Source organism: Vidua chalybeata, chromosome 27 (assembly GCF_026979565.1).
Source record: "Vidua chalybeata isolate OUT-0048 chromosome 27, bVidCha1 merged haplotype, whole genome shotgun sequence".
NCBI classification, from domain to species: Eukaryota; Metazoa; Chordata; class Aves; order Passeriformes; family Viduidae; genus Vidua; species Vidua chalybeata.
The window spans coordinates 285,810-313,525 of NC_071556.1; the positions used below are offsets into that span (position 1 = coordinate 285,810).

General features: G+C 45.1%; 1 protein-coding gene across 4 annotated transcripts; it reads left to right on the forward strand.

Moving 5' to 3' along the window:
- Positions 1 to 1,260: 1,260 nt before the first annotated feature.
- LOC128800530 (excitatory amino acid transporter 4-like) lies at positions 1,261 to 25,628 on the forward strand. Of its 4 annotated transcripts, none has more exons than XM_053965781.1 (12): positions 1,261 to 1,344; positions 11,339 to 11,596; positions 12,459 to 12,596; positions 13,401 to 13,605; positions 14,484 to 14,526; positions 15,055 to 15,395; positions 17,573 to 17,806; positions 18,858 to 19,052; positions 19,481 to 19,615; positions 21,026 to 21,129; positions 23,299 to 23,325; positions 23,996 to 25,628. In XM_053965781.1, the coding sequence occupies exons 2-11, from the start codon at positions 11,383 to 11,385 to the stop codon at positions 23,301 to 23,303; spliced, it is 1,614 nt and encodes a 537-aa protein (XP_053821756.1). In that variant the 5' UTR covers positions 1,261 to 1,344; positions 11,339 to 11,382; the 3' UTR covers positions 23,304 to 23,325; positions 23,996 to 25,628. The 4 variants fall into 4 exon arrangements, with proteins under 4 accessions (XP_053821756.1, XP_053821757.1, XP_053821755.1 ...); XM_053965782.1 differs by having other exon boundaries at positions 18,858 to 18,926; XM_053965780.1 differs by lacking the exon at positions 23,299 to 23,325.
- Positions 25,629 to 27,716: the final 2,088 nt, after the last annotated feature.

Sequence of the window (27,716 nt, forward strand, 5' to 3'; positions counted from 1 at the left end):
CAATTCTATGATCAATGTCTGAAAAAGCCATTTGGTGCTGGGAGTTGCTTTCTGTAACCTGGGCTGAAGAGGTCCAGTTCCCCTCTTCCTACAGAGCTGATGAGGACACAGGATTTGGGGGGATTTAATTTCCAGCATCATCTGTAAAATGAACATGACGCTTTGCCTTTGACCTATGCCTGACTAGATGAGTTCAAACTCTGTGGCAAGCTCCAGCTGCAGATGCAACATATCAGCCTTGGTATGCCAAAGCCAGAGCACACAGCAAAACCCCGACGCTGGGGCCACCTCAGTTAAGGAGACGGCTATTTCATTAAACAGCCACATCCATTGTGAGTCATATATCCGGCAGGGCTAGAAAAAGAGGTGCTGTTGTAACGTTGATGCTGTGCTTGATTTTTGGATATAATTTTTCACTCTGCCACATTCAGAGGCCAGAGTGGGCTGTGTGGTGTTCACACCTGTAACCTGATTTGTGGTTTTGACATAGTGCATTGATCAAAATTTTGAAATGTGAGACTTTTATCTAAGAAACTGCATCAGGAATCAATATTTAAGAAACTAGTGAGCAGTGGAAGTTTTGCCTGCTTCCTTGGAAGCAGAATCTGTTTCCCTGACAGACTGTACAGCTACTGTATTTCCTTTGCATGCTCAGTGAACTGATTCCTCCATAAGATGTGCCTAATACATTGAAGAGAAGCTGCAACAGTTTGGCTGAGGCACAGACACATGTCTATTCCCTAAAGCTGATCTGGACAAACCACAGGAGTGTCTGGACCTCAGAGGTCCTGTGCACACAGACTGGACCAGTGAAGGACCTGCCTGTCCAGTACTCAGCTGTTGCTGCTGGATTGACCTATGCATGCAGCCTCCCTTGTGGAAGGAACCCTTGCAAGAGGCAGGGGTGGAACGGGGATGAGATTTGATTCTCATTTAACAGCTGCCCTGCACTCTGCTACTGCTAGCTCTCCTTGAAGCTTGTGTGAGGAGGCAGAAGAAAGTGCAAACCCACTGGTACTGTGAAACGCAGTAAGGGCTCTATGCAACCTCCTGATGACAGGTGCTTTCTGTGCTTTGGTCTGGTGCAATCATCAAAGATTTTTTCTGTCTCCTCCTACATGCCACTCCCCCATCCCTTTCTGCCATGTATCCTGAGCATATACAGTCTTCCTTTCCTCTCTCAGGAGGTATTGCTCAGAGCTCTCTGCTAACACTGTACTTTTCTAAGGAGAAAATCTTTCTTCCTGCCTTTGAAAGAATTAAAGAAGGAAACAACACAGAATAATCCCCCAAGACGAAAACTACTTGCTTCCCTCTGTGCTTGGCAACCTGCACTGGTTCCAGGTGAGTGGTTTTAACAGTGAATCTGAATGCATGAATAAGAGTGGTGCCAGTACCAGGGGCTGAAGCAGGGCAGGAGATTTCCTTGGGCATGTTCATGAGAGAGGAAGGGATAGCTCTCATCTGCTTTAGGACAGGGAGCTGTCCAGGGAGCTGACAGGAAGCCCAGTGAGGGGTGCTCTAAAAATGGGACTCTGTGTCTTGAGTTGGGGTTAAATGCCTTGTGGGAAACTTGAGCGAGACAACCTTATTACAGGACCTTGGCATGAGTAGGGAGCATTGTGGAGAGTGGCACTTGTCCTTCCAGTATTGTACTTAGGCCCCATACCCAGTGCTCCGCTGGTGATCACTGTTGTTGTAGAGCTCAGCTGGGCTGAAATTCCTGCCTATTGCAGATTCCTCTCCCTTTAGCTGGTGCTCTCTCACAGAGATGGGTCAGTAGCTGGGCCCTGAATAGATCTGTTCTCCTCCTGGGTCCATTGTTGTGGTAGGAGTTGTCTGGGAGGTAGCTGCCTGAGGTTTCTAAATACAAGTTTCTTTCAAGAAACAGAAATGCCTTACTGAGCAGAAAGCCCTTCCAGGGGCTGCTATAGCAACACAAAGATGGCTGAGTTGGGTTTGTAAATGGAAATTTTGAACATAGGCTCTTTGGTTGCACTGCTTTCAGCTTGTATTTCTCTTCCCAAGGGCAAGCAATGGGCTAGGCTGCAAAGGAACTAATAGCATGAGGGGTGAGGATGCCTTCAGCCAAGGGAAGTCTATGAACCCTGTGAGGATAGAGATCAGATCCTGGTCCTCAGGACTGAAAAAAAAAAAAGCCCAGGCAATAGCACAATGGCTGGATTTAATGCTCCTGATCACAGGCACTGAGCTACTGATGGGGGATGTCAGGTGGGAGTGGAGACATCTACTCCTCCTTTGCCATCCTTGCAAAGACAATCCCCATAAAGAACCTGTTTTACTCAGCTGGCAGTAGGGGGACTGTAGCTTCCCACTCTGGAGTGCCCATGGTCTGCTCAAAAGCAAGTAGAACTTGAAAGCTGCTAACAGCACCTTTCAGACCACTGAGCAGTGACATGCCACTTCCTCATAAGCACTGAGCCTCCCCTCCCACCATATGAGGATGGGCTATTTAACTCCTCTCCCTTGGTGACCCAGCACCAGAGGTCCACCTCAGAAAGACTGGCACAGATTTTTCAGTGACCCCTTGCCTTGCCCTTCCATATCTGCCTAACTGTGCATAATTCGTTACAATGCCTCTCCTTCTGCAGAGATTTCTCCTTCTTCTCCCACTTTGGCTGCTTCCTTGCTGCCACCTGCAGAGACTTCCCTCACTGAAAATTCTGTTGGTTTTGATGTTGAACATAAAGCAGAGTTTCCTTGGAGACAAGAAAAACAGTGGACTCCAAGTGCTGGTTATTTCACAGACTGTCTGGCTTTCAGCAATGAAAACTAAAAAAGGGGTTGCGTTAGCAGAGGGAAGAGGGAGCCTGGGGCAGCCGTCATTGAGGAGGACACCTGACATGCTTTTCCAGTGTCATCCTTTCAGCAGCATGGCTTGACCAAGTGCCATTTGCCATGCCCATGGCAGGGTGTGATGGCACACACTGTACCAAACACTGCTGTCTTGGGATTATGTTGCCTCTCTTCCACCAGCCCCTGGAGGCTGGTAAACCTGGGAGAGGGTTTGCAATGGGCATTTCTATTTTGGCTGACTTCTGCCAGTCCCAGGAGTAAAACTGGCTAATTAGATTAACCCCTTTTTATGTTCTTCTACACAGACATTAGCAATAGTGGGACAATGGTGTAAAGCAGCCTCATTTCAGTCATTGTTTCCCGATTTTTGCCTCTCTTGGGGCAGGTTATTTGATCATCAGCTGATATCTCTTGCACACATTAGTAATCAGAAAGCTGTGTCAGCATGTTGTATGAGGGCAGAGAAAGCAGGCATGAGATGGCAGCTGTGCCTCATGAGATAGTGGAGCACAGGGTAAGAAGGAAGACACAGTCTTCATCTGAAATTTTTGTTATTTTTTCCAACCCCACACACCATGGCAAGAGTGCCCTGTAATGCCATGTCCTGCCACTGGTCAGGACCTTCTCCTTCCCCAGAGGAGTATCTCGCAATGGATCCACTTGATTGATGGCTCCCCTTCTGCTGGGTCATTCCTGGGTCCTCACAATCTGTCCAACAGCCACAAATGGTATTTGGCTGTTTCAATGAAGCAGCATTTTCTTGTTTGTCTTTCAGTGCAGTGCAGAAGTGCTGTGCAGGGGTCAGAGGGTGAGAGAAGAGTGGAGAACCGACCGTGTCCCTGCGCTAATTATAAATGTAAATCACCTCCAGGACACTGCCATGAACAGGATGTGTCAGTGCTGTCTGAAGTCCCATAAAGCTTTGTCTCACAGCACATCAGCAGAAGGAAGGTCACAGCATTGCTGAAGTTGGCAGGGATCCCTAAACATCATCTAGTGCAATCCCTCTGTCCAAAACAGAGTCAGCCACAGTTGGTTGCTCAGAACTGTGTACAGACAGCTTTTGAATATCTCCAAGAATGGAGAACATCCTGCTAGCACCTTTGGGCAATCTGCCCCAGTGTTCAGCCTGTCTTGCAGCAACAAAGACTCTCTTTATGCTTAAGAAGAATTCCCTGGTACTTCAATTCATGTCTGCTACCTCTCATGGTCACTGTGCAACACTGAGAAACTGTGCAACACTGAATTCTTCACACCCTTCCCACAGGTGTACATTGATAAGACCCACCCCAAGCCCTCCCTCCTCCAGGCTGAGCAGTCCCAGATCTCCCAGTCTTTCCTCATGGGAGATGCCCCAGTCCCATCATCATCTCTGCAGTCCTTCAGTGGACTCTCTTCCCTGTATCCATACTGGGAAACCCAGACCTGGACACAGCATGCCAGCTGTGGTCTCACCAATGCTGAGTCAGAGGGGAGGGATCACCTCTCTCAACCTGCTGGCACAAGCACAGCAGAGTTTCTGGACTCTAGTGCTGGTCTCACCTGGTATGTCCTGGGAGTTCTGTGGTCCCAGGGGTGATGTATCACATGCAGGCCTTAAGAAACTGTTATTAGGGGTTTGATGTTGAGTTTTGTCTGGACCATGTAAAGTAGTCAGATATATTTCTTCATCCACCACAGCCTTGGTCTGACCATTACCTGGACAAAGCTAGGACAGAGATCTCTGCAGCCCACCCCATGCTCAGAACACTTGCTTCTCTGTGACCTCGGAGCTGTTGCATTTCTCTGGAATGAGGGCAGAGCTGCATACAGGCATGAAGGAGATTTATTTCCCTACATGTAATTTCTCTTCTTGTTATGAAGTGGGGTTAAGGCATGAGAAGCTCACGTGAAACAAAGAATAATCCCCTTTGGTTCCAAACAGCTTCTCTGCAGGGCAGCAAAACTGTCTATTCTCCCTGGCAGAAACTCAGTGTATCACTGCTACACAGAACTGACCTCCTCTGACCAGCACCACTGCCCTGACCTCTTGAGAGATGTTTTCCATGTGAAACTGTGCCCTCTCTGCAGATCTACATGCTGTGTAGATCTGTATATGCAGATGCAACCTATCTCCTCCAGCTCAGCCCAGATCTTGCCTCCAGATGCAGCCCTAGTGCCACAGCATTGGGATCTGCACTGTGCCGATACTGCCCAGTGACAGGCACCACACCCATGGGGCTCTGCAGGGCTACCCCAGCACTGTGGAACACGTAGACTGAGAGTCTACCTGCCTGCCCAGTGGACAGACTGGATTCATGACCAGTGCATTTCTGAGGAAAGTCTACCCTTCACCTCTGCTGGTAGTCTGAAACATGCACAGCTCAGAAGGAGCTTACTTGTGAGCTCCCATGGGTGCAAACTGTCTTAATACAGACAGTGCAAAACTTTGCAGTCATGAAGAAAAATTTATAAATACTTACAGCCTGCCTCTTGATGTTTGAATAACTGAATGCAGGAACATTTCAGTGATGACAGTCAAATATCTTTATAATAGACAAACTTGGCTGTTTTTTTTCTTGAAGCTGAGCCTGCACAACAAAGAAAGTAAGTAATTGAAGACTTTCACAGCAGTTTTCCTAGAATTTGTGTTAAATGCAAAATTTCTTCAGCAAGCAATTTGAAATTTGTCCAAATAATTTCATTTTTTTTCTGTTGTGATGTAACAATATTTAAAATGTGTATAGAGGTTTCTAAATACAAGTTTCAAGCATTTAATATTGGAATCTACAAACTTGTACCATTCCCACGAGTGAGATTCATGTCTTGGCATTTTCCCTTTATCACAAGACAAAGTCTGAGATTACTCTCACTCTACATTTCGAACACAGCACTGTACCAACTCTTAGGAGGAAAATTAACTCTGTGCCAACTACTACTCATCCTCTCAGGGATGGAATATTTTCTTCTTTGTCCCCTGATGTCTTCCGAATAATTCCTAGTACTTTCTTCTGTCAGTCTGTGCTTTTCTGTGATCTTTCCTGTTTCTTTGTGAGTCAACTCACAAAGAAACTGGAATTAAGAGTTTTTCTTTCTGTGTTTACTGCTTTTCATTTATGCATAAAGCAGATCATTCTTCCTGTCACTTGTGAGCAGATGAACAGCTGAGCCCTCTGCACACTTTCTTTTTGGACCTCACAACTGAAATCTCTGTTGGCATCCTGTCACCACAAGTGATGATGAAAAGGGGATCTCCCCTTTCATTCCCTTTCATATCCATTGTTTTAAAAACCTTTCATACACAATCCTTTACAAAAGTTTTTAAAAACCCTGACTGATATGACACTGAAGCCATGTCCTTACTGATGTGGGTTTTCCTTCAACTAGATGCATTTGAACATTGCTTTTTACTTCTCCTGCTCTCCCTAGTTCTTCATTTAAGCAAGCTGGTCTTTCCTCTGGGAGAGGGGCATGGCCAAAATGTGGGAGGCTCTGTGTCTTTATGGAGCCTGTAGTCAAAGATTACATTCAAGATACTATTTCAAGAAGTTTCTCTGCTGTGTACAATATTTTACTCTCAGATTTTGAGTGTGGAACTTTGTGGGACCAAAATTGTACAATTTGTGAGAAGGGGATGCAAACCTGCCCTGATGCTCCCACATTTGGCCCTCCAGCACTGAGTGTGCCATAGCTATCTCCAATCTCCCTTCTGCCAGAATTTTAATACCTTCTGTCTTTAAAACATGCTCACAGGAAGATGCTGCACACTGGGTGCTTTGCTGATGTTGGCTTTTCTGATATTGACAGCTTTAACAGAGACAAAAGATAAAGAGGACAGATGTTCCACAATGTTCAGTACAAGCTGGAACAGATGCATCTCAGTTGATCCAGAGCTTCCCTGTTTTCTAGCTCTTTGTAAGTGCTTAAGCTCTATTGCACTCCTCCCCTCATGTTGGAAATCTCCTTGGGTAAATGGGGAGATAACCAGAGAAAAATCTGCAAAGAGCAGGATAAAATGTAATGCAGAAACCTTCCTTCCCATTTTTCACTTTCACCAACATCTGACTGATACCTCTAAAATAGCCAAAATTCCTCTGTTTATGTGAAACCTCACTGCCAGGAACTAGGCATTAGTTTTGCAACACTGATCTTTCTTGCAAAATATCTTGTGCTCCCTGCTCAAACCTTGAAGTTACCTCCAAAAATACTCTCTCAAACAAATTGGTGTTTCTGGCAGAGTGGAGACTGGTGAAGCAGCCACAGATAGTACAACATTCACTGAGAGAGCAAAGCCACCTTCTTCCTCACAAGAAGGAAAATACAAGTCATTGACAAGAGAAATTTTTGACTTTACTGTAGCAGTCTGAGAACTTCCTGCTCATGCAATAGAGAACATTTACACAATTCCAGACCAGCGATGCAGAGAGAATGTGCTGTGGAGAGGGCTGCTCTGTTGCAAAATATGCAGATAGAGAAAGGGAGCAAGTCAGCAAGAGGGTGGGGACATCAAAGGAGCAAGATCTGCTGATGAGTTCCTTCTGTGCAATAACTTTTGCTCTAAGAAGGCAGCTGAACACATTGTCCAACATGGGATCTAATGATTAATCCTGTACTTTCTCATATCAAAACAGAAATTTCATTTTGCTTGGACAAAAATACATTTTCCAGTGCACGTAGATGGGGAGACATCTGGAGAAAAAATTGGGTGAGTCCTTTTATGTGGGTTCTGCTCCCACCTTTCCTGTACAGGAAATTGTGCCATTGCTGTGGTATGGTCCAGCTCTAAGAAAGGCAAGGTTTGCAGGAGGGGGAGCCTACTTTTTCCTACTCAACATGGGTCTCCTCTCAGGTCACCACAGCAAATGAAAAGTTTGGTTTGCGTGTAGAAAGTCTGTGGTGGATGATTTTAGAGTAATCAATGTGACTTTGACTTCACTAAACTGTTTGGAGCTTTCCATGTCGAAGTAAGGAAATACTTCACATTACCAATGTGTGCTGCATCATTTGATGAAGAGTGAGTGGTTTGGGAGCAAGAAGAGTGTCTGGGGTTTGAAAGTTTCTCTGGTGGTTCTTCTTTTGGAAGTGATTGCCTCGGATAGCAGTCTGCTCTACTGTAGGAAGCCACACGGCATCCCTGCTGACTGAGAAGCAAGCCGATGTTATTCTAATCCACCAGAAAGGTGTAAGGGAACACACAAAGAACTACACAAAGGCTGGTGAGTCAGTTTCTAGAAAAATTATGGAGAAGGTCCTGTTGCAGCTAGAATTACTGCTAGTAAAGTCCAGGGTAAAGAAGCAGAAAGGGCCTTTGCATGGTATCCACAGATGTTTTATTCAGCTGCGCAGTGAGATGTTCAGGTCCCAGGCACACACACATGGAGGATTCAGGTTTTTTCTCTCCCAAGGGGCCGGGGCTGCCCCTGCTCTCGGGGCAGTACAAAGATAAGGGCCAGTCAGGGAATAGGGAGGGAGTGGCTCAGGGACACAGGAACTGACATAAGAACAGGGGAAGGAGCCAGTGGGCTTTTATCGGCTTTTTTGAGGGAAGCTTCTTGTATCTCCCCAATTCAGGGGATGCCCCCCAGGGTCTCCACAAGGTCCTACTGAATACTACTGAAAAGCATTTGAAGAATAATGTAATCTTCAACATGGGTTTACAGAGAAAAAGTCCTCTCTAACCAGTTTGATTTCTTTCTAGGATGAGGTCACACCCCAAGTTGATAAAGGGAAGATGGTGCATGCAGTTTTCCTGGCTTTTAGTGTGGCTTTTGATACTGTCTCTCACAGCATCCTTCTGGACAGCTGTCCAGCTGTGTGAGGGCCAAGTTGATGGTGTGCAGTGTGAAGAGTCGGCTGGATGGCAGGGCTTGAATGGTTGTGGTGAATGGTGCTGTGTCTCCTGGTGAGTGGTCACTGGTTGTGTTCTTGGGGCTTAACACTGGGGCCAGTACTGTTCAGTATTTTTATCCATGATCCAGATGCAGGAATTGAATATCCCATTAGCCAACTTGCTGACAAAATCAAACTGGGAGGTGCCATTGACTTTCTTGAGGAACAAGAGACCTCAAAGGAGAATTTTGATGAATTGGAGTATTGGGCTATCTCAGGCATGAAATTGAATTAGTCCAAGTGCTATTTTCTGTGGCTGGGAGGGAGTAACACTGAGTACAAGTCTGAACTGGGAGAGGAGTGGCTGAAGAGCAGAAAGGGACTGCAGGCTCAAGAGGAGTGAGCGGTGTGCCCAGGCAACTGAGAGGGAAAATTACATGCTGGAGACATCACACATAGAATGACCAGCAGGTCCAGAGAGGGGATTATCCCATAGTAGTCAGCATTGCTGCAGCCTCACATGGAACACTGTTTGCAAGCCCTAACATTGAAAAAGGATGTGAAGGTCCTCAAACGTGTCCAGAGGAGGGGAATGGAGGGTGAACTTTCTGGTGAAGAGCTGGAAGGCATGTCCTACAAGGAGCAGCTGAGTGCTCTGGGCTTGTCTCCTTCAGAAAAATGGAGGCTGGGAAGCATTGCTTTTGGCAGCTTCCTCAGGAGGAAGTCCTAATGCTCAAGCAACAGGATGAGGAGTAATGGCCTGAAACTAAACCACAAAAAAGTTCCACCTCAGCATGAAGTAGCATTTCCTTACACTGAGGGTGGCAGAGGACTGGAACAGCTGCCCAGGCAGGTCATGGAGTCTCCCTCTGGAGATATTCAAACCCACCTAGGTGTGTTCCAGTGTCACATGTTCTGGGTCATTTGTTCAACTCTGTATCTGGAAGGCTATAAATTATATGAGTTTACTGTGGGACACAAGGGGATTGAATTCATAGTTTCTAAACCTACTGTCAGGTTCAGGTGGCACAACCTCAATGAACTGAAAGAATCTTGCAGGGTTTTTTTTTCTCATGTGTAGCTGTGAAAAGCAGGACTGGCAGTGAAAGGAAGGAAGACAGGCAAACTTTTCACACAGTCTGGTGTGTATTGTCTCTATCAGCAGATAAAAATGGGGTAATGGTAAGGTTATGGTAATAGTAAGGAATGGAATGCTTGGTCAAGCATCAATGCTTTGATCCATGGAATGCATGGATCAAAATCCATGGAATGCTGTTTGCTGACCTAAAAGCTGGAGTGACCACAGCAGCACTGCAAGGTTCCTGCTGTAAATACACATCATCTTTGCCAGTGGCCTTTGTGCAGCTTAGCCTTGGGAGGGCTTAGAGTGACCTGGCTGGGCCACCTCAAGTGTGTCTCCTGTTCTGAACCTCATGAAGGCATCTATGCAAACAAACCTTGTTTCAGAATGGAGGTTGATCTCCACCAAGTGCACAACCTTGCACCACGAAGACGTTCCTCTTTAAGGCAATGTCTTCAGTTCATTATAGGCATTTATCTGGGTCCAAGTGGAAGATACTAGGTGTGTAATTTATAGAGAACATAGTCTCATTTGTGAGGGTTTCTTTGATTTAAATTTAGGATTACAAATGGACTAGCTCTTATTTGACTTGCAACACCAAAGAAGGTTTTCCAGCACTTGCTGATATGCTAAGGTGACTTTGTTCTTCTTTGGTTTCATTTAGGTTTGTATTACCTTTGCAGATTTCTGGGAATAAGGATAATTTTCAGACCTTCCATCTGTCAAGGCATGGTGACAGAAGGAAAATGGCACCTGCATAGCCAGGCAATAATCTTCCTCATTGTGTAAACCGTTGGGTGGCTGGTGCCTTCTAAGCACTCTAGAGGGGACTGATTTGCCTGTGTAGCCACCTTGTTCTTCTGTTCTGAGGAATATGGAAATAACAGTAAAACCTAAACAGATAAAATACAGTAGACTGTCCAGGCCTTTCAGCTAATTGGTAATGGAGGAGAATTGGTTCTTTATTTATTTCTTTGAAGTAGGTTTGATTTCAGTCTTAGTATTTATGAAGACAGAATATCAGGATAATCCCATCAGTGGAGTTTGACAAGAGATACTACTTGAAAGTCCTGTTGTGTTTCAAAGGAAAGTCAGTAAATAAAGTCTTATCCTCAGACTCCACGTAAGGCAAGGGGAAAATGTTCCTTTCTACAGAAACAGCCAGCGCCACTTGCTGTCAAGGGGAAAGTTGTGGTAGAGACCTGTCCACCTTGGAGGTGCATCAGAAATGTTGTTTGCTGCTTGGTTTTGTTTGGAAGAGTTTGTGTATGGGAAAGGGGTTTGTTGCCAGGTGATAAAAATTAATTCCATTCCAAAGTGGTCAAACTTTGAACAAGCCTGGGTGGCTGTGGAACCTGTTCTGGCTGCCTGGGCCAACATAAGCCACTCCTCAGTGCAGGCTGGGTGCTATAGGGGCCAGAGCTTCTTTAGAGGCACCAAAGCAGTAGTTAAAAAACCCTGGCAGCCCTTTACATACCCTTCCCCAAGGGCTGATCCTTGCAGATGGTCAGAGGATGGTCATTAATCAACTTTAAATAAACCTTCATAAGCAGGCCCCAGGGAAATGACCTAAAGACTAAGGTAAGATGTGCCACAGTTTATGCTTTCCTGCTTGTACTTCTCCCTGCCCAGCATAGGCAGAGCTGTGCCTGGAGGACTAAGCAGCTGTGCTGACCATGAGTGAGCAGAGCCACGTCAACAGCCTGTTCCTCAACGAGGATGCAGCCAAGCGACTTCACGCTGACAGCCGGGTGCAGCAGTTCCGGCAGGCTGTGCACAAGCGGGCGGCGCGGGCCAAGAAGCGAATGCACAGCATCACTGCTGAGAGTGCTAAAAGCTTCTTCAGGAGAAATGCCTTCGTCCTCTTCACCATTGCTGCGGTCCTACTAGGTACAGAGCTGGTGGCAACACCAGGCACCATTTATAAATATGGGGAAATGTTTGTTTATTTTACAAAGATTTTTATTTTATCATAGTGATTTGACTGAGGAGTTGAAGCTGATGAGATGGCAGCTCAGAGTGCTGTCCACATCATGAGTACTTTTGTGTGCAAGATCAAGAGACCCAACAGAGAGTGTGTATGTGGGAGGGAGATTCCTTGTTGATCCTTTCTAGTGCAGTATAGAAACAGTCTACAATAGAAAGAGTTTGATGGTCCAACTCAACCAATCCTTGTACAAATCATCCAGGTTTCTTCAGAGGCATCTTATGAGTGCAGCTGTAGGCACAAGGGCTTTTCAGATTTGTCCCACAGCTTTAGCCTGACAGGACCAGAAATGCTGCAAATGGTCATGATGCAATGCAAATCAAATCTGCTTAGCAGATAGCAGGTTGTCCCTGGCTTTTGATCCAGGCTACATGACTCTAACTGGCTGAACTCAGCTTTAAGAGGTGGGCAGACAAAGAATCTGAACTGTGTAGTCACACTTCTTTTAGTCTATGAGATCATATCTCTCATCACAGCATTTTGTATTCATGAGCTTCCTGGGAACAGACTACAGAAGACCAATAGACAGGGAACAAGGAGACCTATGGTTTCACACAAGACTCCTCTGCACATAAATATATCAGAGGGAGAGACAGCATACCATAAAAACTGGATCATAGCCTTTTAGAAAATGAGCATTTGTTCCTTCGGAAAGAAGAGGAACTGAGAGTAAATGAGAAAGCGAAAAACCACATTGTAGGACTGAGGGACAGACCACTGGATCACACTGTCCCACTTCCATTCTCATCCCTTGCTGATCCACAGGGATTATCCTGGCCTTCTCACTCCGGCCCTACCAGCTGACCTATCGCCAGATCAAGTATTTCTCCTTCCCTGGTGAGCTGCTGATGCGTATGCTCCAGATGCTGGTTCTTCCTCTCATTGTCTCTAGCTTGATTACAGGTGAGAAGTACTTTCTGCTGCTTTCAGCCAAGACAGTGGTCAGCAAAGCTGTTGTATGGGTGCCTCTTCATGACCCAGCTGGGGGCGCTTGGATTAGCTTGGCTAGTAGTAACAAGCCTGAATCTACAGCCATAGGGAACATGATCCGCACTGAGACCCCTGCCAGCTCAGTAGTGATGCAGAGAAGCGGAAGACCTTGTGCTTTCTCAGAAGACTGGGGAGAGCACAATGCAGTGGTTCCAATGCCCAGCACTAACAAGGATTTAATCCTACATAACCTCAAGTGTCTCCAAGTTTGCTGCCCAAATAAATTTCAGGTTTTCTCCAGCCTAGAGAAGGTTAATTTGTGTAAGTCCAAAAGGGTTGAAGTTGATCACCAGCTGGAGGGCTTGTTTCACCCAGATCCTCAAGTAAGACATGACAGACAGACAAGTTTTCAGACAGCATTAGGGACTGCAAGGCGTTCCACCTGCTGAAACATCCCACCATTAGACACTGAAAGGCCCAATGTACTTGGAGGGGATTATTTCCCTTCTGAGAGCTTTAAAAGAAAATTGCTACATTCCCAAATGCAGACTAAGATCCACCAGTGCTATGCTTCTTCATGGCCACAAGCCACATTCTTCCATATCAACATCACCCTGGAACTCCAAATTCTGTTCCCTGTAGGCTGTGCTTCCTAGAGACCCTAGCTCCCTGTCCAACTCATGCATGAGCCTTGCACCCTTTGAATCTTCCTCAAGCTTTCCCCTTCTCTCTAAGATGATAGGCTTCCTCACATTGTCTCTCTGTGTGACACCCCAGGAATGGCCTCACTGGATAGTAGAGTCTCAGGGAAGATGGGGATGCGGGCTATCATCTACTACATGGTGACCACAATCATAGCTGTCTTCATCGGCATCTTCATGGTGATCATCATACATCCAGGAAAAGGATCTAAGGACAAACTTCACAGAGAAGGCAGAATTGAGCAGGTGCAGACCACAGATGCCTTCATGGACTTGGTGAGGTAGGTAAACAAGATGGCCTCATGTTGAGACCGTATCAGTGAGATTACATTCCTCCATGGAGCATCCTTTTGAAGGATCACAGCTTTAGGCATACAGTTTTAGGGAAAGAGGTTAATGGCTGAGTCTTGGCAAGCATACTACTTCTAGCTTAGTCTAGCTAACTGGCTTTGCCACTCTGAGACTGAGTGCTTAGCCTGGAGTCCAGCCTATCTCCAGAGGTATTAGTGTAAGAGGTCATGGTGTGCTCAACAAAACAAGTAATGAAAAGCATCAGTGGGCTACCTACCTTTCAGAAATTCACCTGGCAAAGGCTACTCCAAATATCCATCTTCAAGGACAAAAGGAAATCAAGGAAGTGGGTCCCAAGACATTGCCTTTTCTTCTCTTGCTGTGACCTTACTCAATGAATTGCAAAGCTGTACCAAGTGGTATAAAGCTGTCTCAAGTGGTATAAAGTCGTGTTTTTGAGGTACAGGATAACAGAAAGCTCACATGACAGCTGTAGAGGTGAGGCTGAGAGCAAGGCAGTGTATTAATCATTGTAGTGTGGTATTGTTTCAAGGTTCGGTTGGGTTTGATGATGGTTTTACAATGTACCTATACCCCAGGGCAGTACGTGTGTCATCTCTTTCCACATACCTGAATAACCTTCTGGAGTCTGAATACATGTAGTGGAAGTCTGACAAGTTGCAAGAGGTGCTGGGTTCAGATCAGCATATTCCCCTTCTTCTGTGAGTCAGACCAAAAGGGCTTAAGTGGACATTGTGAAAGCTGTGACCTCAGACACTGCTCCAAGACAAAGAAGTTGGCCAAGAAGCCCATGTTTTCTTCCTAGTTCAACAGGACAATAACTCTTTCTTTGTTTTATCTACTGCAGGAATATGTTCCCACCCAACCTGGTAGAAGCCTGCTTCAAACAGGTATGAAATCTCATCTTTGCACCTTGTGCCCTGGACCATGGTCCTATCTACTTCTCTGAGGGGTGGAATAGCACTTCATTCCCGAGGTCTGACTGCTGCAGGAGGCACTGCAGATGTTAGTCTGTATTATAGCATCCCCCATGCAAGCTTTTCAAACTGTCTGTACATAGGGGCTTCAACCTCCCTCCCATCCCACAGAGGCAGGAAGGGTTTGCATGATCTCGGGTAGCAGGCTTGGACTGGCAGTGATATGGAATAGAATCTCCAAGAATCTGTTTCTTCTGCAGTGTTAGTGCCCTTAGAAGCACCACAAAGTGTTATCAGAGAAGCCAGAATATCTCAGTCCCAGCAACATGAGATGATCTAATGGTCTCTTTTGACCTTCTGCTCTATGAACTTTCTGACCTTTCTGGTGAAAGCACTAAACTGGGGACCTTGAGAACAGGCAAAGCATATAAGAGCCTAGCATGTGTCCTGATCATCTGAACTGGGGCCTGTGAATACATTTGATAATCTGTGTCTTTTCAGTACAAGACTCAGTACAGCACCAGGGTCTTCACCAGAACCATCCTCCACAGCAGCAATGCCACAGCAGGTGTGGCAACCACTCAGATCCCTGTGTCTGAGAATTTTACCAGCATCATGGAGAATGTCACTCATGCCCTGGGAACCATCTCCGAGGTGCTGACCTTTGAAGAAGTCATTCCCATCCCAGGCTCAGCCAATGGGGTGAACGCGCTGGGGCTGGTAGTGTTCTCCATGTGCTTCGGTTTGATGATCGGCAGCATGAAGCAGAAGGGACGGGCTCTGCGGGAGTTCTTTAACTGCCTCAACGAAGCCATCATGAGGCTGGTGGCCATTATCATCTGGTGAGGAGCACGGCCGGTTGGAGCAGGAGGTCTGCAGGTGCAGTTTCCATTGACATGATGAGAAGTGGGGTAGCTTTAAGGATTTCATGCACAAGACAGGAAAAGCAGATGGGCACAGCTCTACTTTGGCTCCATCAAGCTGGAGGGAAAAGTCTGGATGGGATATTTGTTCACATTTCATTTCCTGTTCTTTTTGTTTTTACCTTAGAAATATCAGGTACACCAGGACTTGCTTTTCTTGAGGCTTCTGGAAACATCCTTGGAAGACCAGAGAGCTGGAGTGGAAGATCTCTTAGCCTTACCAACAGGAGTAGGGTGTGGGGCTTTCTCACCAAAAGCTTTCCTTCCAGCTGTGTTCCAGGAGTCTGACTTAGCTATGAATCAGAGTAACCCTTTGCCCCTTTCCTGCTTTCAGGGTGGCAGCTGTATGCAGTAAAGCAGTAGCTCTGAGAGCTGAGCTGGGTTGAGAGGATCAGCTCAAAGCTACTGCCTTTCAGATCTTTCCCAGATCATGACTCCTCTGGAGCTCAGCTGCTCATTGCTTTCTGTGTAAGGCTGCCTATGACACATGGTGCAGACAAACAAGGCATTGCTGAGACAAGTCTACTCTAGAAGGCAGCACTTCACCAAATTATTGTTATTTTAAGCTTTTTACCCAGTTAGGGCTCAAACTTTTGTCAGGTACTGCAAAATAGGACAGATGTGGCTTTGGCAGAATACATGCAAATGTCTGACGGGGAAGAAATCTGTCAGCCTGACACCCTCTCCCATTTTAGACCACTCCAGCTTCCTTTCCTTGGTCTTATAAGTCACAGTCTTGTATCTCAGAGAAAAGTCCTGAGCACAGCAGGACAGGCCTTACAGAAAAAGGCACAAAGGGGAAGAATATCCCTGAGATCATAGGAGATGTTGGGAAGCCTCAGGTCCCCGGGATCTTTTACTCCATGTCTGAACCAGAATTTGGGGCTTTGCTTTCCTAAGAACAGGTAAGACTTGCCTGGGGTCACAGAAGTGAGAGCATGAGCACAGTGGAACAAGTAGACGTCACATTACTCCAGAGACCTTCGACACCCCTCCTTAAACCTCCCTTTAGATGAAGGAAGGCAGGGTGTTTATGTATAGAACATTGGTTACACTTGGGACACTGCCTGTGCATGCCTTCCTGTAGCCACAGTCTGCAGACCATCTCCCAGGAGCTTGTTTTTCCTGGGGAGATCTGATCACTGGCTGCAGCCAAGGATGTGTTCTAACAGGAAGGTCAGAGGAAATGAAATATTTATTAGATCCTTTCCTGAAACTTTTCCAGACCTCCTGGGCTAAGCTGGAGTTTGGCATGTGGAACTCTGAGCCTTGTGCATGAGGTGCATGTGAACTCTTGAGCTGCAGAGTCCCAGCCCTGAGAGATGTGGCCATGGAGCTGGAATTTTCTTTGGTCTGATTATTATATTAGTGCCCATGATTCTCTCCATATCTCACTTATGTCTTCTTTCCTGTGGAACCTCAGTGCTGCTTGTCAGCTGCATTGTTATGGACAGGGGGGGAAAGACATGAGGAATGGTAAAGACAGCAGGATACCTCAAAATGAGGTTTTATATGAGCCATGGCTGCTTTTACAGGTGTTGGTGTGTCCAGTCCTTGTTACACCAGATCTGGAATCCCTAGATGTTCATATTCCCTAAATGTGAGCATCTGAAGATAGCAAGGCTGATATCCCAGAGCCTATAGGACACTCTTGCTTTTACTCCCTGATTCCCTGTTTCTCCTGTACTTTCCTGTGCCTCTCAGGAAAAAAAAAATACTGTCAGTCTAAGCTCTGTTAGGAAAGGAAGGGACTCTGAAGGTTTCTCTGCATAACCTTCCTTATCAATTCTAGAAGGAGTGTTGTAGAAATGTAGAAAACCCAAAAGGAGGAGGAAACCACCGCTACCCATGTGTGCAAAACAGAGTGCTGAGGTCTCCAGGCATGCACCAAGAGCTGATTTTTAACCATGGGATGAACAAGTCCCAGCTCTCTCCAGATTTCTAGAAAAGAAACCAGCAGTGTAATCCAGTGATTAGGCTCAGTGAGCACTTATGGTATGCTGGCTTATTGGGGATTTATCCAGACAGCATGTGTTAAAGCTAGTGTGAAAGTGTGGGAGCCAGTCCTGACCATTGGCCTTGTGTTTCTGTCACAGGTATGCTCCAGTTGGGATAATGTTTTTAATTGCGGGCAAAATCCTGGAAATGGATGACCTAGCAGTGATGGGAGGCCAGCTGGGGATGTACACGCTCACTGTCATCGTTGGACTCCTCATTCACGCCCTTTGCATCCTGCCTCTGCTCTACTTCATTGTCACTCACCGAAACCCCTGGGTGTTCATTGCAGGGCTCCTGCAAGCTCTCATCACAGCCCTGGGCACCTCCTCCAGGTATGATGGCTATGTAGGAGAGGGGTTTGGGCTGATGTAGATACTACATCTCAGCACTCCATTGCTCTCAATGCAGCACTGTGGTCTCACAATTTCTAGCACTAGCAGCTTTTTGCAGTGGACCAGCCAAACTCATTTGGCAGTAGGAAGGTTCCCACTGCCAGGAGCAGTGGAAAGCTCAGGAGCTCTACTCCAATGACCAGCTGTGTCCATCAGTAAATGTCCCATATTCCTCCTGAACAAACATGAGGGTAACTTTGCTTACCACTGAAATGCTGAGCTCAGGACAAATATCCTGCTGAATCACAGCATTATTCCACATGCACATACCTCTCACACACATGTACTTGCACACATTTTCACATCCATCTCTCCCAAGCACACAGACTGTATGCAGCTGTCATTAAACTTCCCAGAGACCTGAGCAAAGGCATCAACACCAGTATGTTCAATGACTCACACTACCATGTCACACAGCCAAAGCAAGGGGTGGTAGGTAACTGTTGTTTCACTAAGTGCTATGTTTCTTGTTATACTGGTGTCCTGGCAAGCACATAGCTGGCTCTTCCACATACATTCTCATACCAAAACACACAGCATTTTTCCTGTTCACGTTCTCTTTCAGAAACAGTTCTTTGCTTTCTCTGCAAGTTATATTCTCAAACGTGTCATTCTTGTCTTATGGACTGGGAGGGATGAGAAAGGGCTCAAGTTTTTAAATAGCAGAAAAAGAAGTTCTGGTCTTGAGACTCTGCCCTATGTACCCTGAATCCTCCTTCTTTTAGTGTTATACCAGCATCATCAGCCTCAGGGTTATACAGACCCTGTCCCAACCCCCTGAGAAAAGCCATGTCAGAATGTGCAACTGCAGCATGCATCATATCTGAGGAAGCCTTGCTTAGACTGTTCTTTCTTCTAGCAGCTTCTGGCCTCTGGCTCACATGGCAGGGTGAAAAAGCAAGTGGGTAAGGTCATAAACCAGACAGAGGCTTAGTCCTTCTTCCAAAGTTGGCATACATGCAATTCATGTGGTTTTGTAAATTCCTTTCAGCTCAGCAACTCTGCCCATAACCTTCAGGTGCCTGGAAGAAAACAATGGTGTGGACAGGCGCATCACAAGGTTTGTGCTGCCTGTGGGAGCCACAATTAACATGGACGGCACTGCTCTGTACGAGGCCCTTGCAGCCATCTTCATTGCACAAGTCAACAACTATGAACTTGACTTTGGGCAAATCATCACAATAAGGTGACTTTTGAAAGAGTTTTGGGACTACAGAAAGGCTATCCGTTTTGCTGGCTTGTCTGAGGTGTGATCAGGTTCCTCTTTTGCTCAGAAGAGACAATAAGGAAAAAAAAGTATGGGAAAGAAGGGCTGTACTACAGATCCAGGTGTCAAAGCACATGTGGACATCATGTCTTTGAGGTGCCACTTGAGCCCTTCTCGCATGTCCAGGTCTTAGGAAAAGCTGTGGTATGCAGTCTGTTATGAGGGGGTGTCTGGCAGTGGCAGCCTGGCATTGTGTTGATGTCCCATGTGTCATTATCCTTCATGGTGACCAGGGCAGAAAGGCTGCCAAGACGATGATGAGTTTGAGCTACTTCCTGACATTTCTGCAAATGCGACCAGCTCTTTTCTTCCCTTTGCTGATAGCTCTGCTTTCCTATTCTCTCCAGCATCACTGCCACGGCAGCCAGCATCGGAGCTGCAGGTATTCCCCAGGCAGGACTGGTGACAATGGTTATAGTACTGACATCAGTGGGGCTGCCTACTGAAGACATTACACTGATCATCGCTGTGGACTGGTTTCTGTAAGTTCCTTGCCCAGCAGGCATGCACTTCTGTGCATTCCTGCCAGTGTTTGCAGACCACATCTGTACTCCCGATTTCTCTGCTAAAAACATGCTCACTAACCTGTACCATTAAGCTTAAAACACACCTGTATCCCTGAGACCTTTGCACAGTAGCCCTCTCTGCCCGTGCTGGAGTCTTCACCATGTGCTTCAGTGACTCAAGGCATCAGAGGTCACTTTCTGATCAGCCTGGTGACCAAACAAATGTCCTCCATTCGCTTTATTTAAAATGAATCCCGAAATGATCTGCAGAGTGATAGGGAAAAGTTGTGCCAATAATAAGCAAATCCACACTACAGAATGATAGCTCTGGGTCACCAAACACTGAAAGAGGGATGAGACTGAGCTGTACAAAGTTGAAGAGTGTTTACATGGGTGCAGCCAGTCAGCCACACTGCTACGTTTCAGTTTTCTTTCCCTTTTAAATAAAATCACTTGGGACAATTTTATAGGAGTGCTCTTAGGAACCATATTGAAGAATGCATTTGTACATAGTCCCACCGCTCTGTCTTCTCAAACACCAAAATCCTGACAGATGGATACACTGTCATTGTTCTCCTCCCTTCTTCTGTATCTTGTATTGTTGGTTTGTAGCCAAAGCAGCCAAACTCTGCTCCCAGCCATGGCTGATCAGTTGGAAACAGTTTTGCAGAACACCTTCACTTCTCCTGTGGATTGTGCATAAAAACAGACTTGGCTGGGAAGAGCCCTGCCTCCTAATAAGCCAGGTTACTTCTTCTGCTTACTCAGAGTAGATTATTTCAATCAGGTTCCACTGTTACCACTGGAGGATCTGATGGGATGCTGGACTGGTGACAGCTTCAGCAGCTCTGACATACTGTTGTGGTTGTGGAGAATATCTCATTGCAAAAGGTCTTTTAGATGTGCTGTTTTGCACAAAGAATCTGGTGCCTTGTATTACTGCACGCTGTCCATACTGAGGAAATCTGCGTCCACAGCAGTGCTGTTATAGGATTGCACCAGAATTTCAGCACTTTTTTTAAAACAAAATGCAACTTAAGTGGAACAAGTGTGTTGAAGCCATCTGAGTCTGCAGCAAGGCTTTTGGAAAGGACAGTGTCCATGTATAAACACAGCAACCTTTGTCTTCATTTGTGTCAAGTCCAAAACTTTTCAGTAAGAAATTGGGAATACAATAAAACAGGAATGAATGTGAAGCTTGAGCTCAAGGATGTCAATCAAGGAAGGTTCTCTGGGAATCATTTTCCTGTCAGTGTTGGAGTATCCATTATTAGAATTACTTAGAAAGTAGAAAAAGTTTCACTGAAGATGTTTCTTGAAATAATCTTTATCCCCTTAGCTGCTGCTATGAAACTCTATTTTGTTTTTTTTTCTCTGATTTTTCAGGGACCGCCTTAGAACAACTACAAATGTCCTGGGGGATTCTCTGGGGGCTGGCATTGTGGAGCATCTCTCCCGGCATGAGCTGGATGCGCAAGACTGCGAACTTGGTAATTCTGGGATAGAGGAGAAAGAACAGCTCTCCCACCTGGTTTGCCCACAGAATGACACCCACAGGCACTTGAGGAGGGAGACAGCACTGTGATATCGGGCAGCAGAGTGCAGATTAATGCTGTAAAAAGTGAAAACTTGAAACAGAAGTCCAGAGTGGAGGACAGACAAAGATCCATTGTGCAAGACACTCACTTTTCTATCACCTCTGCAACATGCAGTCTTCCCTAATCCTGTTGCTCCCTTATTGTTCTCTAACTGGCATAAAAGAGGAGAAAATTAAAGTGCAAAGAAAGCCTGATTTAGTCATTCTTATGAGGCTCAATAGTTAGACCTGAGTAAGGAAGACCTAGTGAAGGAGCTGAACTAGCAGCTCCTTTATTTCTGAAATAAGTAGCTAGGTGAGTTGGGAACACCACCATCGGTGGACTGGCACCAAAATGTTGCTGTAACTCTGTCCTGGAAGATACAGCTGCAAAGTCTTCACTTGGTTACTACCTTCACCCAAACAAGCTTTTAGCATTTACCTCCTTGCTCACAGTCCTGGTGTTTGCACAGATATGCACTTGATGCTTCCTGAGAATTCCACTGGCAACCTGTTTGGTTGCACATACTAGAGTCACCCACTTCCTGAAGGAATGTGGGATCATATGGCAGGGACAGCTGGCTGGTAGCACCAATACAATTCTCATTTGTGGAAGATCCTAAAGGATTGTGAAAGAAGCAAACAGTTAAAAAATGTATTATATCCATTATTCAGTCTTGAAACAGCTCTCCCCTCTACCAAGCTCTGCCAAAACCCAGTTAACTTCATTTCTCTTTAGCAAGCTCTTCTCATCCTGCTGAAACCAGGAGGGGAAACACAAAGTTTAAGAACCATTTTGCCCATCTGAGCACCTGGGTGGTACATCCATGCCAGGAATTACTCCCTTTCATGCAACATTTGCTCACAAAACAGTTTCACTCCTCATCACAGGATTCCTAAGGAAATGATTCCTGTGCTCATCTCTGCCTGTTTTCAGAAGTGACTTCCCCTCAGTCACATTGCTCTAGAATGTGCTTTCAAACAGCTCTGTCCTTCTACAGATCCTTATCTTTTATAGGCAGAGACAAATCACATCTTAGCACTTGCACAGGTTTGCCAGATCCCAGACTTAAAAATTCAGGATATATTTTTTGATTCCTACCAAATGGAATTCAGCTTCTGTTTAACACACTAGGACATAAACCCAAATTACATCCATAATATCTCAGAGTCTAAAGATAGAAGTAGGGACCTGCTTCATCCATGCTTTCTCCCCCTTCTCTGGCATGGCCAGGAATACAGCTGGTATCTCTCACACCAGTGAAGAGGACCACTAGGACTTGTTCCATAACATCCAGGTCCACAAAAATCCAGAAAAATGAATGTCTATAACTTAACCAGGAAGATGTTAAGGATCTACAGTGTTGGGGCTGGTGCATTGTAGCTGTCCTGCTTTTAACAACGGCTAAGAGCAAGAACAGCAGTGAGCAGCCTCCTGACACACCGAGGTACTATCTAAACTGGCTGGTTTCACTTGAGATCTGCTCATTATTCCCAATCCATTATGTCACTTACACCCCTCTACCCTGGCTTTACACATTGATGTTTTTCATCCCTAGCCATATCCATACACTCAGAAGTGCAACTCAGAGGCATTGCTGGAGTAAACTTTGCCAATCACAACCACACACCTGCCCATGCTGCCCTCCCCAGAACTAACAAAGCTTCCTCAAACACATTTCTTGAGATGTTCAAAGCCAGATCATGAGGCTCTTTTTAGTTGTTCAGAAACTGCAGGGTTATATATTGGTGCTGCTACATTACACATCCTGAAGGCAGAGTATTCTATTTTTATGGGCTGGACAATTATTTGGAACCTGAGATAAATGCACAAATGCATCTCTTTCATGTAAGACTGGTAGCAGAACAGGGTAACTAGAAGTGTGTGGTAGTTCTGTTTAGTAGTGGCTAGCTCCAGACTGTAAGGCAGCAAGTTGTTTGCTGACTGTGGAAGCCAGGTTGCTTATTTTGACAAGAGATCTACTCTAGCAGAAGGCAAGTGAGCTGGATAACAAATGCTCTTTGTATGACTTTTTAAATCTTGTTTGAATACTTTTATAATGTCTGCTCTTCTCCTTTCTAGACTAAACAGATCCCGTATATATCACAGGTAATAATCATTCATGTTCTTCTCCTCTGGACATTCTCCTTGCTGTTCCACATTTTTCTTGAAGTGGAATGACTAAAATTTGACACAACAATCCAACTAAAGATTTATTGTTACTGAGCACTGAGGAAAGAATATTTCCTGTACATTAAGATTTAGATCTTGGACTCATGTTACCATGGTTGTTAGCAGGCTATGCATCAGCTGATCAGGATAACTGCCTCTGATGCATACATAGAGAAAACTCAAGTCTGTTCATCTTATCCTAACTCTTAGCAAGGTTAGACTCTTACTTTGATGAGATGGCTCTATCTGAGGACTGGATCTTAATCAAAGAGTTTTCAGATACACTGCATCAGCGTGTATCTATAGTGAGCTAAGACAGCACTAGCTTATCAATAACACTGCTCAGTTGATGAGTCTAAACCTTCATAAAGAACAGACCTGCTTATAAAACCCCATGAAGTGCTTTATTTTTTAACAACAGCATGATAGCATTGACCCTAGTCCAGTGGTAATACATGATAATTCCCACATCATATTAAGCAGGACTGCTGCCTATCAAGCAATTTCCCAGCTTGTGTTTGTGCAGTTGATTATTACTATTGAAGTATAGTAATTTCAAGTTGTCCATATTGAACTGCTTCTTGGTTTTCTTTTTTTTTTTTTTCAGACTACTTGTCCAACTTTTCAAGAAAACATTGAATTCTAATCCTGAAGTGACTTCCTGTATAAAAAGGGCAAACTGAAGGATGAATCAGAAGATTGTTGGATTGGATTCTAGCTCAAATGGGAATTAATTCTGAGAAGTCCTATGGTTTGGGTTACACAGACTAGATGGTCATAAGGGTCCCTTCTGGCTTTATAATATATGCACGTGCTTTCTGGCTTAGAGATATTGCGAAGGGTTTTTCCAACCCAATCATTTTTAAAGCTACCTGAAAGGATTCTAATGATACTTTAATAAAACTCAGCAGGAGTCTAACCTGTTTTCAGTTCCTGTTAGCAGACATGTACACACATCATAAAAGGGACTCTCCATACCACATTGCATCCACATGTTCACAGATGTTCCCACAAAGCAGTATGCACCATGCCTTGCCATTTGTGATTTCCTGCTTTCCACACAAGATTAACAGAGCACAAACAACTAGATGCCTCATTTTCCAACAATGCAAACCAGTATTCCTTTGGAAATTTCAGAATTCAGTTTATAGCTTTTAGCTCTGGTGTTTACCCATGTTTTTAACCAAATTATGATTGGGATTATCTGTTTACAGTACCTGAACATCAAAATGTTGTCAGAAATTTGCATATACTTACATATATATCTATACATATATATGAAAGAGGTGCATGTGTGCAAGCATATGTATACATAGAGTCAAATTTTTTGTTACTAATCCAAGAAGGAAAGCCAATATTACAGTCTCACTATGTGTAAAGCTGCATATTTCATTTTGGTGCCCACCTTGATTTACTCATCGAAACCTGTACTTAAAAAAAAAACCCTGAGGCTGTTCTACTTCATTCCAGAAATTAGTCTTTCAAAGCCAGATTTCCCAGAAAGGAGCTCAATGCGTGCCAATTTAGACTTGCAACTTCTGGTGATAAATGAGAACTTCTTGATGTATAGAAAAAACTCTCCACTGTGTCCTTGTCTCTGCATCAATCTTGGCAAAGGCCAAGCTTTCAGAGCTCAGTCAAGAATACTAAAGCATTTGTACTTCTTCCAAATCCAGTGCTGACCTTGTACTAACTCAGCCTTCAAAACTGGGTAATTGAAAGGTTTTTTGTAATTTTATCCACTGTCTTTTAAAATTACCAGATATTTGTGAGCTTATGCAGTCTTTACTGCAGTCCTGCTGTTTCTACTTGCAGAAACTTTCTAAGTTTCTCCTATTTGCAAACAGATCTCTTCCTAATGGTTACAGATGGGATGAAACAGAGAGCTATCTCAATGATAAATACACAAGTAGCTCTTGAATAAGGACACACCTCGTCAATACTACTTTGAAGAGAGAAAATCCAGGAAGAATATGGATTTTCAGTTAGGCCACATGTCACTTTACGTATGTTGCACATTGTTCCAGGAGTCAGAGCTGCCCATGAAAACTGATCTGAAATTGTATGTCTTTCTGCTCTGCCCAAAGAAGAACTGGAAATCAGTACTGTACAGTATGTTCATGGCATTCGTGCAATTTGATTCTGTTAATTCCTGAGGGCTTTTTCTTCATGCTGTTATTTGCAGTCTTAATACAGATAGTTTCCATATTTGAAAAATAAAGGGAATTTTTTCCACAATACTTTTCCATTATGTTTTTTTTCTATTATTTTTCCCCAGTACTGTGACCTTCAAAGTCAGAGACATGAGTTTTCGCAGGATGTATTATACTTTCTTATCTCCATGTGCCTACCTCATGGATGAAATACTAATTTCAGATTTTGACAAGGCCTTTCCCTAAAGCTTCTTCTTTGATGCCATCTTTGGCATATGTCCATAAACTGACAAAGCTACATGAAGGTTTGCTTCAACTGCACCAGATAACACATAGGCACATACTTCCATCTGGAAAATCCGCCCCAAAAAAGGTTATGTGGAAGAGGTCTCAGAGGCTTAAACAATAATGGGTTTACATTACTTGCTAAAATGTTGCATTAATGGCAAGGCATCTGCAGAAAGTGAAAGCTGTTTGTTCTCCCCTTGATATCCCTTTTTCTTGACTTCCGTTCCCTAAGGGACAGGAATCAAGCTGAATAGCAGGGTTGCTGGGGAAAGGGCATCTCCAGTCCCACAGCACCCAAGAAGGGCAACAGCACAGACTCAGAAGTCAGATCATAAGACAACAGCAGGTTATGAACAGGTCTGAGGTGTGGGTCCCAAGGGAGGCTGCCCAAGGCCATTAAGGCCTAATAGTTCACCACTTGGGGCACATCTGCAATCTAGCCTACCCCTCCTGCCCCCCAGCCGTGCAGACTCCTGTGTGGCAGCAGCAGCTTGGCTGAGGGGTCTCTGAAGATCCCCAGTCAAACCCCTCTGCTCAGAGCAGAAACAACTTGCACAGGCTACTCAGGACTTTGTCTGATTGGATTTTGAACATCTCCAAGGATGCACATTCCACGCACTGTAGCGATACGCGGAATAAATAAATAGACTCCATAACCTGGGGTAGTTATGAAGTGGGTATGTATGTCAGCACCCGGCACAAGTGAGATAGCTCTCCAAAACTTGTGCCCTGAGCCTCAGTCTGACCCACACCTTTATTCCCAAAGATGTTCCATATGCAATACATTGTACAACTTTTTCATGCATATTCAACCCCTGGCCCCGCCTGTCCTCGCTTCTCATGCTAAATAAGTCCACGCCCTTCTGGGCACGCGTGGTTTGCTGTGGTGGTCGTATGGGGGTCTCTCGGTGGTCCTGAGGCTGAAGATTGTGGTCTTCCTCATGACTGAACTTTTGAACTTTTCCTCTCTGCAGGCGTGCGCTTTTGGTCCTTTGGTGCTTATCTGAGTATGTCTGTCAGTCTCGATAGGCTTGGAGACAGGGGAGCTTCTTTATCTGGGTTCTTTGCCTCTTCTGGTATTGTTCTTTATGGAGGAAGCTTCAGAAATTTGCATTTTCTTATGCCCTTTGTACCAGGCAGAGGTTTCTTAAGTAAAAGGTTAAAATTCAATACATAACTCTACAAGCTAAATTATAAATGCTTAATTCATTTTGTTAACTTAGCTCCAAAAATCTCTGTTTCAGCACTGTTCCGGCACTCAATCACTCCCATTGTAAAAATGCTTTTCTTTGTTTAAATAGAATTTCTTGTTTTTCAGTGTGTGCCCATTGCCTATTGTCGTTTCACCAAATACCACTGAGACAAGTCTCAAGGCTCCTTTGAATCTTTAAATTTAATTTAATCTTTCAACAGGATGGAAATATGGGCTGACAGGATCATCATGAAGTTCAGTGAAAAAAAAATGCAATGTCTTGCACCTGAGGAGGAATAACCTCATGCACCAGGACACACGAGGGGCCAAATTGCTGAAGAGCAGCTCTGCAGAGAAGGACCTGAGGGCTCTGCTGGACCCTGAGTTGAACCCGAGCCACTGCTGTGCCCCTGCCTGGCCTGGCCTGGCGAGGTTCAGGGACAGGAGCCTTCCCTCAGCACTGCTGAGGCCACGGCGGGCAACCTGTGTCCAGCTGTGGGCTCCCCACTACAAGCACCCACGGACACACCTTGAAGAGTCCAGAGAAGAACTGCAGAGATGATGGAGGGACTGGGCATCTCCCCTGAGGAAAGGCTGGGGGAGCTGGCACTGCAGCCTGCTGAAGGAAGACTCAGGGGTGCCATAAATGTAGAGCAATACCTACCTAGGGGAGGTGTGAAGAGTCAGGCTCTTCT

Excerpts from the sequence above, each read along its gene's own strand:
- LOC128800530 (XM_053965779.1), top strand. The coding sequence starts at position 11,383 with ATGAGTGAGCAGAGCCACGTCAACAGCCTGTTCCTCAACGAGGATGCA. Across the intron at positions 13,606-14,483 it reads GCCTTCATGGACTTGGTGAG|GAATATGTTCCCACCCAACC; the intron begins GTAGGTAAACAA and ends TATCTACTGCAG. Across the intron at positions 14,527-15,054 it reads TAGAAGCCTGCTTCAAACAG|TACAAGACTCAGTACAGCAC; the intron begins GTATGAAATCTC and ends GTGTCTTTTCAG.